Source organism: Strix uralensis, chromosome 11, assembly GCF_047716275.1.
Source record: "Strix uralensis isolate ZFMK-TIS-50842 chromosome 11, bStrUra1, whole genome shotgun sequence".
In the NCBI taxonomy this organism is placed as follows: Eukaryota; Metazoa; Chordata; class Aves; order Strigiformes; family Strigidae; genus Strix; species Strix uralensis.
Window position 1 is genome coordinate 10,045,651 of NC_133982.1, and position 12,426 is coordinate 10,058,076.

Genomic DNA, 12,426 nt, shown 5'->3' on the forward strand with positions numbered 1-12,426 from the left:
ACAGCGTGTCGCTGATGCATTGCAGAGGCAGGTACTGCTGCCGGCAGTGCGCGCTGCCTTGGGTGAGTGCCAGTGCGGGTCAGTGGGGTGAATCTCACCCGGCCCTGGCTGCTCCCTTGCCCATGGGGCCACTGTCCTAGCCAGGGAGGGGACCTGGACATCAGTCTGGGGTGCCCAGGGATGTGGGCGCCTCTCACGGTGCCACCTGCAGCTGCTGTGCCGGGTGCTCCGCAGGGAGAAGAGACAGTGTCGCGGGCGTTGGATGAACAGGCAGCACCCTGGGGTCCGCTTCCCCTGGCCCGAGTGGCACTGGGCTTGGCCTCACAGACCGAGGGGGATCCCAGCTGGGCAGGGGGGTTGGGTCCCTATGGGGAAGCCAAATTGCCCCATCTCCACAGCACGAGGCAGCAGGACCTCCTGCAGCCTCCCCGCTTGCTGTGGATGTTGGGGGTGATGCTGCCTGACCCTGGGACACCTTCCTGGCTGCCGTGAGCCTCCACCTCCAGAGCTGCAGCTCCTGCTGGAGTGGGAGCAACCCCTGTCCCCCAGGATTTCCCCCTGCCACTGGCTGCTGCAGAGAAGGGGAGCTGCTGCCTTCCCCAGGGCTGCACAGAAGCACCTGGCAGGGATCCGGCCCCAGCTGCTGGACCTCCTGGTCCCTGCGCCAGCATCCCAGGATGCTGCAGAAAAGCCCTGCCCTCATGCAGCGCTAATCAGACAGCGGCATAATTACCCGGGCACAGGGGGCCGGTGGCAGTGGGACATGGCGCCTGACAAACGGCAGGTGCCTGCAGACAACCGGCTGCGTTGGGCTGTTGGCGGGGCCCTGGCCACAGCGCGGTGTGGCGAGGGATGTGGGGGGACCATGTCGTCGTTCCGGGCATCCCGCTGTGCCCTTGGCGCGGATAATCCCCCCTGCCCGCCTAAGCGGCTAATGCGGAGCTGATCGGTGGCGATCGGGGGGTGTTTGCCACCCAGTGAGTGGGGGACTGACTGGTTTAGCGTGTCCTGCCTACAGCCGCCTGCGTCATCTGGTGTATTTATAGCGTTGTCTGCTGCCAGGGCTCACTTCACCCACTCAAACCAAGTCCTGTGGCTCCTGCGTCTCCTCCAACCATTGCCTCTTAGATACAGGAGTGCTTCACCACCTTCCAAATCTGCCAGTAGAGAGGCAGGGGGAAACAATTTCTCCATGACAATAAGTAATTAATTGCTTCCAGAGATTCGGTTATTAAATTTTTAATTAGAGATGGGCTAAAGCAAGCAACACCCTCCACCAGAAGCTCCCCCGCAGCAGGGCTGCCCCGGGGAGCGCCAGCAGAGTGCTGGCCTTGCTTTCCCGGGCTAATCCCGGCAGCCCTGGGGATTATGCACCTGGGCACCAGCCCTGGGATGGATTGTCCAAGGTGACCTGGCCCAGCACCTTCCGCGCCGGGGCAGAGGTGCAGGCCGAGCTCAGAGAGACCCGGCTCAGCGGCTGCCGTCCTCAGAGCTTCTCCCTGGGACCCGGCTGCCAAAACCTCTTGTGGCATCAACAGTTTGTCTGTCCCAGGCTTGGAGGGGGCTGAAAAACCCTGGGCTTGATTTTTCTGGTGTTGGAACCAGAGCGCGCAAGAACTGCCCTCCAAATTGATTGGACTGGAGGTTCGACAGCAGCCTTGAAAATCCGCCTGTCCTGCTCAGGCTGCAAAATCGGGGCTCAGTTGGAGCCCAGCGCCGCTGTCCTGGCTGCTGCCCCTCCACCTGCACCCAGGGCTTCTGGCCCGGCTGCCAAGCGCAGGCTGCCAGCCCTGGCTCTCCCCCGGGGCACGTCCCAGGGAAGGATGCTCAGGCTCCTGCTCCTCATCCTGGTGCCCCGTGGGGAGCAGGCAGCACCTCAGAGCAGCCCGAGCCCCCCAGGTCAGGACTGCTTGGGTGCAGGCAGCTCACAGGCAGAGCTTTGCCATTTTCTGTCCTCCCGGCTTGGAGCACGGAGCTCGGTTTTTGAAAGTGTCCAGGGGGATGTCAAAAATAGACTTTGCCAGATCTGCTTTTAGTATTGCTGAATAAAGGTCTGGTGCGCTCCTGAGAGACGGGCGGAAGTATCAGAGCCCTCTTCAGCCTTTCCTGAAAGCAGCGAATCAGAAAAAAAGCCCTTTTATATTGAAATACCTTATTCTGGGGATGTGTGTGAGGCTGCGGGGACTGGAAGGATGCTCGTTGTCAGAGATGTGCCAGATCCCCTCCCCACCTGCAGCAGTTCCACCTTTTCTGCGTGCTGGTCAGGTCAGGCCCCGGGCTCCCTACACACACCCTCACACGTGTGCGCGTACATGCAGGCTCACGCACACACGGCGCTCTGGGGCTGCCCTGCCGCAGACATGGCCTGGCTCTTCGACTCAGCTCCTTCCCTGTTCCCACCAGTGTCACATTTAACACCTCATCAAGTCTTTAATTGTTTGTTTACTCGTTCTTCACTAGTAAGATGCAATATTAGTTTAATTAGAGAACAGAAAGTAGCATACTCCTCCCTTGGAGACGCAGGTTCGGGGAAGGGTTTAAAGCTGGGTTTATTCCCTGAGCTCCGGTCGCAGCCGGCCCTTCCCCTGTGGAAGGTGCTTGGCAGCGGGACCTGGGTGGGTCACCCAGCACCGGGCATGGGCAGGGGGTTTGTGCAAGTCAGGGCTCTGGGGAGCGCGGCTCCGCTTTGAATTTCAGCTTAGGGAAAGTCATTTTGTGTCCTTGTGGCAGCAGCTTGGAGTAGCACAAGCCCTTCCCTTTCACCCCAGTGTGGTGTTGACTCTGAAGCCTAATAAGGGAAAATGTGCAGAGCTGTTCTGTCTGCAAATGCCACTATGCCATGTGCTCAGGGGGGTAAAGGGGCAGCTTTAGCCTTGGTCTGCAGGATGGCAAGAGCTGCCAGGCGTGTGCCCGCAGGGAGATGGGGAATCCCACTGGAAACAGCCTCCCACGTGGCTGAGCACAGCGGCAGCCAAGCAGGCACGAAGGAGGGGCACAGGCACCTTGAAGGGGGACAAGCCCCGGGGGTTTTCAGGAGCATGAAATCACTTGACCATTATCTGCTCGTTTGTGAAGAGCTGTCTTTTCCTGCAGCAAGTGTCCAGGCATCTGGAACACTCCATCGTATCACTGACAAAATGGAGATACAAAAGTGTCATTTTAGTCCTTCTGCTCATGAAACGTACCCAGGAGTTACTAAAGCTTCTCCGACTGCCACTGCCACCCACCCCTGGCTCCTGGGGCCAGAGGGGCCTGTGTCCCTCCTTCCTGGCCCCAAAATCACAGCCCGGGCTGCTCTCTGCCTGGCTACCCTGGGCTGGCACATGCCGGGGTGCTCCGCTGGGACATGGGGTGCTCCCCCGGGACGTGGGATTCTCCCCTGGGGATGTGGGACGCTTTCCTGGGGATGTGGGGTGCTCCCCCAGGGATATGGGGTGGATTCCAGGGGATGTGGGGCTGGGGGTGCTGTGCCCGGGGCTGGGCACTCACGGCACAGCCCAGCTCCTGCTCTGGCCGTTCAGTGGCAGTCAGTCATGCCATGAGCATGGAAACTGCCAGTCAAACACAGAGTAATAAAGTCAGACACAGGGTGAGTGGGGATGTTTGTACCTGAAAATACTTTGTACCTGTAGGGACAGGAAATGCCTTTAAAAGGCTGCAGCTGTGATTTGCAGGGGAGGTTTCAGTGTTGTTCTGTCTATCATGTGGCAAATATAGTGTGTAACAGCAGGGACCCCTGGCCTGCGAAGTACAGGATCACTCAAATATATGAAATACATTTCAGCTGTAATACATTCAGAGAGGCTTGTAAAACACTCCAGTTTGTCTCAGAAATGCCTAAAAATAACATTCAGTTACCAAATCCCTGCTGCATGTGCGCTGAGCGAGCCTTCCCGCAGCAGCGCAGGCAGCCCAGTCTGGAGCTGCTCCCGACGCCCATGGTCGGCAGCGGCGGAGCTCCCGTCCCGCTTGCAGCTCCCCAGTGGGCTCAGGTGCCTGGTGATGGCACCGTCTGCATGTGCTGGCACCGTGTGGGCACCAGCCCTGGCCCCCGCGGCGGCTGCGCACTCCCCCGCGAGCTCTCCATGGAGACATTAATGCTTTGCATTAGGCGATTGCATGCGCCCAACGTGGGGCCCGGCCATGAGCGATGTGCATCCTCCTCCAACCCAAGGGCGGCGGCTTGGGCTGCCGTAGTGGGGTGCTGGGCACCTCTCCCCTCTGCTTGACCCCACCACGGGATGGAGACTTATTTTTGTCTGTGCCTGGGTGCTCTTGCTGGGCTGGGCGGACACCATGTCCTTGTCCCAGCAGAGCGAGGTGGCACGGGGCCGGGCGAGGCCGTCCGGGGTGCCCAGATCGGGGTGAGACCGCCCGGGGTGCCAGCCCCGTCCCTCCCGGGGCTGCGCAGCCTCCCCCGTGTCTTCCCCACGCTGCTCTGGCTGCTGCGGGGCTGGCAGGGCCGTGGGGGTTTGGTGGCCTTGGAGCTGCTCCCTGCGAACGCCGGTCCCCGACAGGTAGAGCGTGGCCGTGCCTCACGCTGCTCCGTGCCCCTTCCAGGGGGGAAAGGCCCGAGCAAGCCATGACTTGATGAAACAGGGGAAGGCAACCCTTTTCCCTGCCGTACCTCAGGTGAAGAAGCCAGCACCCAAGCCTGGCCTCATGAGGAGCCAGGAGCTGTGCCAGCAGCCCTCTGCGGGCTCAGAGCGAGCGAGAGCTGCTGGCATAAATTACCACGTTGTCATCCCCGGTGCTGAGATTCCCAGAGAATAGCTTAGCGGTTCAAAGGGCTGCCGAAATCATTTTGCACAGCATAATAACGGTCCTTAAGCTTTCCGTTTAAAAAATGTCAACAAATACATGATTTCCACAGCATGGATGACTTGCTGGCACCCAGGGGTCAGGCGCAGCCAGCCCCTTCCTGACACCCAGCACGGAGAGTTCAGTTCTAAGTGACAAATTAGCCTAATGAACTCACAGCATCTTCGTGCTGGTGAGGAGACCTGATTTATACACCCCTCTCCCCCCCCCAGCACTTCACGCAAATGTCACTCCTCCGTCTGCTCGGCGCCGGCAGCCGGACGCGGGGAAGTGAGATGCGAGAGGGGCGAAGGGACGCCCGTGCTGGTGGCACGGGCTGGTGAGGAGGACGCCGGCTGACCCCAGCGAGTGCTCCTCACCCTGCCCGGCCTGCAACAACGATTTTTATTTTAGCCACTAGATGGGAGAGCTCTTTGTGCAGCTCCTCCAGCCCTGCAGCACCTCTTGGAGCATCTCGAATTCCCTCCTCCAACGGGTTATTTCAGGGTCCTGGCTGCTGGAAGCCCTTCGCCCTCGGAGCCGTGGGCGCACAGAGCCCCTTTGCCGGGGTTCAAGACGACGATGCCACCCCAGGCGTCAGCTGCCAGCGGGTCCTCGGCACCGGGAGCCATTGCTCGTATGGGCAGGAGGGGAGTCTCTGGTTCATGGCACCGTGGGAGAAGCAGGAGCGTTTGCTGCCCGTCCCCTCCCTGGGAGGTGGCAGGAGAAGGGCTGGGGCAGGGCTCTGGCCCCCACCAGTCCCACAGGCATTCCAGCTTCTGCTTGAGCTCCAGCTCCCACCGCCGGCCAGACATGGGGTGCCTGGGGCACCTCATCCCTCCTGGAGCCCAGCACCTTCCCAGGGTGACAGCGTGGTGTCCCCAGGGCGTGGGAGCCGCTGCTTTACTCTGCTGTGGGGGGGCTCCGGGCTGGGAGGATTTGGCCAGGGAGAGCCACAGCTTCACTGGCCCAGCTCAGGGAAGGAAACGCGAAAGCAGAACCTGGGAACAGGAGGAAGAGTTTGCGGCTGAAGGCTCTGGGATCACAAATCTCCTGAATCTATTGCCCTCACCTCCTCACTCCTCTGGGCAACTGGGACCAGTGGGGCTCAGTTTGGGGTCTCTGCTCCCCAGCACCGTGCCCTGGCCAGGGCTGTCTGCAGGCTGCTGGTTTGTGCCACCTCTCTGGCACCCTCCCTGCCCCCGTCCCTATCAGTCTCCTGCCTGGCACCCACAAAGAACTAAAAGATGCTCCCCCACCACCCCTGAGCTCATGCTCCAAGCAATCAACGATTTCCAAACCCCTCCTGGGCTCCTCCAGCCGTGGAGTCCCTGGGTGGCTCTTCCCAGTGACTCCAGTTCCAGTTCTGCAAACCCTCGGAGCGCTCACCAGTAGCGAGGGAAATTACCAGGGCTCGTCAGGATCGCCCTCCCGGCACGGGGCTGGTCAGCGTGGCGCCACGTGGCCCCGGTGTAACGGGCCCTTCACGGCTGCTGAGCACACACGGCACAGCAAAGGCTTGTAAACCAAACGGCCTGTGCCTGTGATTCACACACCCAGGAGCGAGGGGTTATTCCTCGCCGGAGCTCTGTTCCGGGCACTTATGGCTCTGCAGCCTCCCATGGACGTTATTTGCATTTTTACATAATATTATGAGTTGCCTTGCAAAAGAGGGAGGAGGTTGCTTCTAACTCCGTCGCGCTCGTGGAGAATCTGTCTCTGCAGGGCTTGTTTTCTGGTTTCACCAGCCATTGAATTAGCGACATTCAAAATAGATGAAGTGCCTGGTAGGTTTCCAGAACCATTTGCTTGTGAAACCAGTTACTACTGAGGGGTTTATAACGCGGTCGGAGAAGATGGTCTTCCCACGTAAAGCGCTTGGCAAATCCCCGTTCATCCTATTGTTTATTCCCGGGCCCGGCGCTCCTCACAGATGGCAGAGCAGCGCGGGGCAGCACCGGCAGTGCCCTGTCCCGGAGCCAGGCCACTGCCCAGGACGTGGCAATGCTGGGGGTCACCCAGCGACCGCGGGGCGAGGCAGGAGGGAAACGCGTGGGCAAGGAGGAGGAAACACATCGTCCCTCCGCGACGGCAGGCGATGGCCAGAGCCCGCTGGCAGTGCCCGGGAGCAGGCTCTTGTGTGGGATTGCAGAGGCACCGAGAGCAGAGAACCCACGTCGGCCCCAGGCTCCTCGGCAACCCCCTCCTGCTCAGGCAGCCCCTCAGCACCCGAGCTGTGCTCTGAGCATCTGGAGGAGAGGGAACCACGCTGACCCACAGCAGCGCAGCCAGTTCTTCCCCGGGGAGCAGCCCCAGGACATGCCATGGAGCTGCCCGGGGCAGAAAGCAAAGCCTGGAGAGGCTGAGGCGTAGGTGGGGAGCGCAGCGCTGCTCCAGCTCGCGGCGGCAGGGGCTGCTGGCTGCAGATTTGCGCTTGCATTGTCCCCAGAAGCCAGATTTTATCTCTCCCCTGGAGACTCCTCTGTCAGGGAAGGTTAAATGTGTGATGGTAGCGATGGGAACCTGGTCTGCCGAAACCAAACGCTGGATGGGGCCAATTAGCAGAGAACTGTCTGTGCAATAAAGTGCTGAGTCCAGCTCTCCGGATGCTGGTGTGGCAGAGGGGGCATCGCTCACCGGGCTGGAGCACTGACATTTTGTGTGAGCATAACAGATACCTACTCGCGCTTTGAAAATCTCTTCCCTGTCCTGCCATTGCCCTGGCAACGCTCCTGAGAACGGAAAGGAGAGAGCACCGGGGCACTGCTGGGGAGTCGGATACGGATGAAGGGCACGCCTGAGAGGGTGCCTTCCGAGTCGGGGTGCTTTGTCCTGTCTGCAGATGATGCGGTACACCAGAGGCTCTGCCGGGTGCCTGGGGAGTAAATGTGAAGTTACTATTCCTGCTCCTTCAAAATCTGATGCCAAGCAAAAACGGAAAAACTTTGCTTTTGTGCTACAGCCTGTGGGGGTTGTCTCCCTGCTGCCAGAGTCGAGCCCACGCGCCCGCAGAGCCGCCCCGAGCCCCGCTCACCCCTGCTCAGCCTGGGCCTGCCATGGGGTGCCGGCACGGCGAGCAGGATCTGCAGGCACCCCTTGAGCGGTCCGCAGGGATGGCAAACCCGCATGCACCTGACTTGCTCAGCCAAGGATGGGACTTTCAAGCTTGCGGGTGTGATTTTGGAGCTGAGCCCATGGCCTTGACTTTGACTGCAGCTGGTGCTGATTCCTTTCGGCAAATTTGGGTGGAGCTTTGCTCTGTACACGTACTGCGAAGAGGAGCTCTCAGGGGAGGGGGGGCGACATGAGCATCCACACCCAGCACTGAAAGCAAGCGTGTGCCCGGTTGTCAGCGGCCCGGGACGCTGCCGCGCCTTGGAAAACACATTTTAACGATGCAAACGTCAGCACCTGCCTGGCCGATGCCTCAGCCCCGGGTTGACATCTCCGAGCACGGACCGGATAAAAATGCCCGTTTCCCTCCCTGCTCCGAGCGAAGGAGTTTGTCGCCAGAAGTACAAGCTCCCATTTCTGGTCTCTGCGCTGCCAGGCTGGAGCTCCTCCAGCAGCGTCTCGCTGTGCCTCGCCGGCTGCCGGCAGCTTCCCGTGGGCGGCAGCCAAGCCCGGCCTTTACGGGAGAGGCCGAGTGGGAGCTGGGGGAGCCGCCGATAAATACCAGCGCCCACATAACCCAGCAGCGTGTGGGGAGCTGGGAAGGCTGTGGGATTTTATTTTTTTGGTTGTGCACACGCTCAGCGTCAGCATCCTCAGCCAGCGAGATGTGCTCGGCAGCCCCAGGGGCCAGCGAGCCTCTGAAATCCGGGGGGAAAGGGGACAGGGGTGCAACAGGGACCATCGCACGGGCTGGGTAACACCCCAGGGGGGCAGGGCTGTGCTGCCAGCGCTGCCTGTGGGGACCCCCCTGCCCCATGCTGCTCCGCCAGGGCCCGTGCCAGTGGGTCTGAGCCCCAGGGACTGGTTGGGAAGATGCCCTTGGCTCATGGGTGTCTCATGCTGGCGACGGAGGAGAGGTCCCTGGTGAGTGGTGCGCCCCGGGGCTCTTCCCAAGGGCATTTTGGCCTCCCCGGGCAGTTGCCGAGGGCCAGCCCCGCGGGGAGAGTTTGTGCGCAGACAGGGGGAGATGTCCGCACTGCTGAGCGAGGGTGTGAGCCGCCGGTGGTGAGCCGGGGCTGGGCGTCCAGTGGCAAAGGGTTTCTTCTGTCTGAACTTGACAGAGGGAGGAGACCGTGTGGCAACGGAGCGGGCGGGGGGGGCTGCTGGCCTCGAGAAGAGCTGAGCTGATGCAGGAGGTGGAAGCACGGGCCGAGGGCCACGATTTCCATGGCTGATCATTGAGGCACAGAAATCAGAGGGTGCGTTTCACCAGGAGTCGGTGCACAGCACCAGTGTTTGTAACGGCAGCGGGACGAGCACATCCCAATGCTGCGGTGCCCAGCGACCGGGTGGTTTGGCAAAGACCCCCCCATCCTGCACCCAGACCCATCCTGAGTCACCCACCGAGCCCCTCCTGAGCCATGGGGGCTACCACTCGTCCTCCTCCGCCTGCCTTAGCTCTACCCTGGTCCTCCTGGCCCCATCACAGTTCCTGGCAGCAGCGGGTCTCTGCTGGTGACCGTCCCACTCCCGCAGCTCTCCGTGTGCCCCCCACAGCCCCCCACTGTCCTGCCCTCCCATTGCTCCCGAGCAGCATTCCCGGCCCCTCAGCTCTCCCTCCGGAGCGGGCCCTGCGCTCGGGGGTGTTGCTCTGATACCCAATCCTCTGCTCAGCGCGGGATGCCCGCAGGAACTGCTCCCATGTTTATTAAACGCTTAAACGAAGAGAGAAGAAACCACTGCAATTAAAATACTCGGAAACCCTGGGAAATCTTTACTCTGGACAAATTCCCGGCCCGACGGCAGCCGGCAGCGGTGAGTCTGGCCCTGGGGAGAAGCGACTTCACCTCCGCTCTCCCAGGGCAGAGGGGCCACACTGCAAACGCCTTAGAATCGATCGAAGCAAACGTCACATGCAAAAAATAAACCTCCCTTTGTTTTAGAAATCAAGGTTTCTGTGTTTGCTCAAGCCTTGGAAGCCCTCAGTTGTTTTTTCCATTACGCTCTGTATCACCTGAGGGGAGTCCGAGCTAAACCAGCACAGTCTGGGGAACGGAGGCAGCCTGCGGCCGGCGGGAGGGGTGGGGGGGACACGGGGTGCTGAGGATGGTGGGTGGCCCCACTTCCCACTCCCGGGGCCGCTCTGCCCCTCTCGGGCCGCGATCCGGCCCCCAGGCCGTGTCCCCTGGGGCAGCGGTGGGTGTGTGTCCCAGCGAGCGCCCAGGCCGAGTGGCTTCATCCTGGAAATGCCAGCACCCTTCCCAATTCCAGCCCGTTCCCGCTGGTTGCCGTGGCAACCTGTGACCTCACTGAATTCCTTGGAGATCTGACAGCATTTCCAGCGGAAACAAAGCTAATTAACACGGGTTTCCTGGTGCCCTGGCTGTGTGCAGGGCCTGGGTCAGGCGGGGGGCCAGTGTCCCGGGATGCGGGCAGGTGCCCCAGGATGCGGGCAGCAGGTTCACACGTCACCTCGCAGCCGCCTCAGGGCTTGCATGTGCCCATCACCGTGGCGTCTGACCGGCCCAGTGCTCCCAGTTTGCGGGGAGCCTCCAGGATATGGGGAGTACCAGGGCCCTCCCTGCCCTGCCCAGGCTCCAGCTGCCCAGTTTCCCAGTTTCGCCCCGCTGGGCACAGCACACGAGGCCAGGATGGAGGAGAGGGATTGAAGGGTGAGACAGACAGAAATAAATGGGGGAACTGGGTCCATCTTGTCTCCCATGTGTGACACCCAGGAGCGGCTCTGCAGTTACTGGGGTGCCCTAATGAGTGAGGACGAGTCGGGGGGTGCCGATGGAGGGACCACCTGGCTCAAGGGGCTGCAGCCCGCGGGATCGTGGTGCACAGGGACTGGGTGGGGATGTGCCGGCTGGCATGGGACCCACCAAGGGGATGACCACACGTGGGGACATCCCATGGGTGGCAAAACACGCAGGGCCAGACACTGGGGGTGCCCAAGGTGGGAGTGGGTGCGCGGGGTGGCTGGAGTGGGTGCCCAGCCGAGCAGAGCCAGCGCAGGTTGGGGGTCCCGCCTGGCCTGGGGGTCCGGCTCAGTGTGGGGCTCATGGTGAGCCAGGGCTTGTGCCAGCTCTGGGCTGACCTGACCAGGGGTCCCCGCTTGGCCCGGGGGTGCCGAGTGTCCCAGGGTCCTTCCTGGCCTGAGGGTCCCTCTTGGGCTGGGGCCCCACTTCACCCACAGCTCCCATCTGGTCTGAGGGTCCCTCTCAGGCTGGGGGCTCTGGCTGTGCCCAGGGGTCCCTCTTGGCCTGGGGGTCCCCATGTGCCTGGGGGTCCCCTGTGGTCAGGGGTCCCCCTCAGCCTGGGTGTCCCTCTCGTCCTGGGTTTCCCCTGTGCCCGGGGGTCCTTCTCTGCTGGGGGGGTCTCCCTCAGCCCGGGACTCTGGCCGTGCCCAGGGGGTCCCGCGTGGAGCAGTGGCCGCACCGGCGGGCGGGGCGTTCCGCGCCGGCATCCCGCAGCCCGGCGGTGGGGGGGTGCGGGGGTGTGCGGGGCGGCCCCGGGGAGCGCGGCGCGGCTCCCCCCCCCCCCCGCAGCCGGCGGCGGGGCAGGGCTCAGCCCCGCGGCGGAGCGGCTCGGCCCGGCTCCGCTCGGCCCGGCCCGGCGCTGACGGGCTCCCGGTGCCGCCGGCGGCTCCGGCATCACATGACTCGCCCGTCTGCGGGAGACGCGGCTCCGGGACGCGGCGCTTCCCCCGGCAGAGCCGCCGCCGCCGCGGGGGGCGAGCGCTGGGGCGGGCGGGACGGGGCGGCGGGAGAAGTCGGGGCGGGGGGGGGGGGGGGCACGGCTCGGCCCCGGCATGAGCCGCCGCCGGTTCTCCGGGGGCAACGGGCGCCGCTGATGCGGGCGCGGGGGCTGCGGCTGCTCGCCAGGGACCCGCCCGCCGGTCGACCGGCGGGGACCATGTGAGGAGCTGGCGGTGCCCACCAAGATGCAGAAGGGGATGCGGCTCAATGACGGGCACGTCACCTACCTGGGGCTGCTGGCGAAGAAGGACGGCGCCAGGAAGGGCTACCTGAGCAAGCGGAGCTCCGACAACACAAAATGGCACACCAAGTGGTTCGCGCTGCTGCAGAACATGCTCTTCTACTTCGAGACCGACTCCAGCTCCCGGCCCTCGGGGCTCTACCTGCTCGAGGGCTGCGTCTGCGACCGGGCGCCCTCCCCCAAGCCCTCCCTCTCGGCCAAGGACTCCCTGGAGAAGCAGGTGGGCGCCACGGGGGGCTCCGCGCTACCCCCCCCCCCCCCCGCTCCGCGCTCCGGCCGCTGTCGAAGCGGGGGGATGGATGATGCCCCGGGGGTCCCGGCCCCGTTTCCCGGGGCTCCGGCCGCCGCAGCGGAGCGGACCTGCTCGGCGCCCGGGACCTGCCCCACGCGTGACCGGAGCGCGGGGGGGGGGGGGTGGTGAGGCTGGTCTGTGCCGCGGGATGGGGAGGGGGGGGGTGATGCTCCCTGGGGTTGCAATCCGTCCCCCCCGCCGCGCTGCCAGCGCCCTCC

General features: G+C 63.1%; 1 protein-coding gene and 1 long non-coding RNA gene across 4 annotated transcripts in view; one reads left to right on the plus strand and one right to left on the minus strand.

Annotated features, from left to right (window-relative positions):
• Positions 1-1,223: 1,223 nt before the first annotated feature.
• On the minus strand, positions 1,224-12,067 carry LOC141948104 (uncharacterized). Its single transcript, XR_012630363.1, has 2 exons — positions 11,903-12,067; positions 1,224-2,106 (listed from the first exon to the last, which is right to left on the minus strand). It is a non-coding gene; the product is annotated as an uncharacterized LOC141948104 (long non-coding RNA).
• The window catches only part of RASGRF1 (Ras protein specific guanine nucleotide releasing factor 1), a 37,231-nt gene continuing 36,514 nt past the window's right edge, over positions 11,710-12,426 (plus strand). For all 3 annotated transcript variants that reach the window (XM_074880132.1, XM_074880133.1, XM_074880134.1), the window contains exon 1: positions 11,710-12,136. In XM_074880132.1, the coding sequence (XP_074736233.1) occupies positions 11,861-12,136 (276 nt within the window). In that variant the 5' untranslated portion in view covers positions 11,710-11,860. The remainder of the gene's footprint in view (positions 12,137-12,426) is intronic.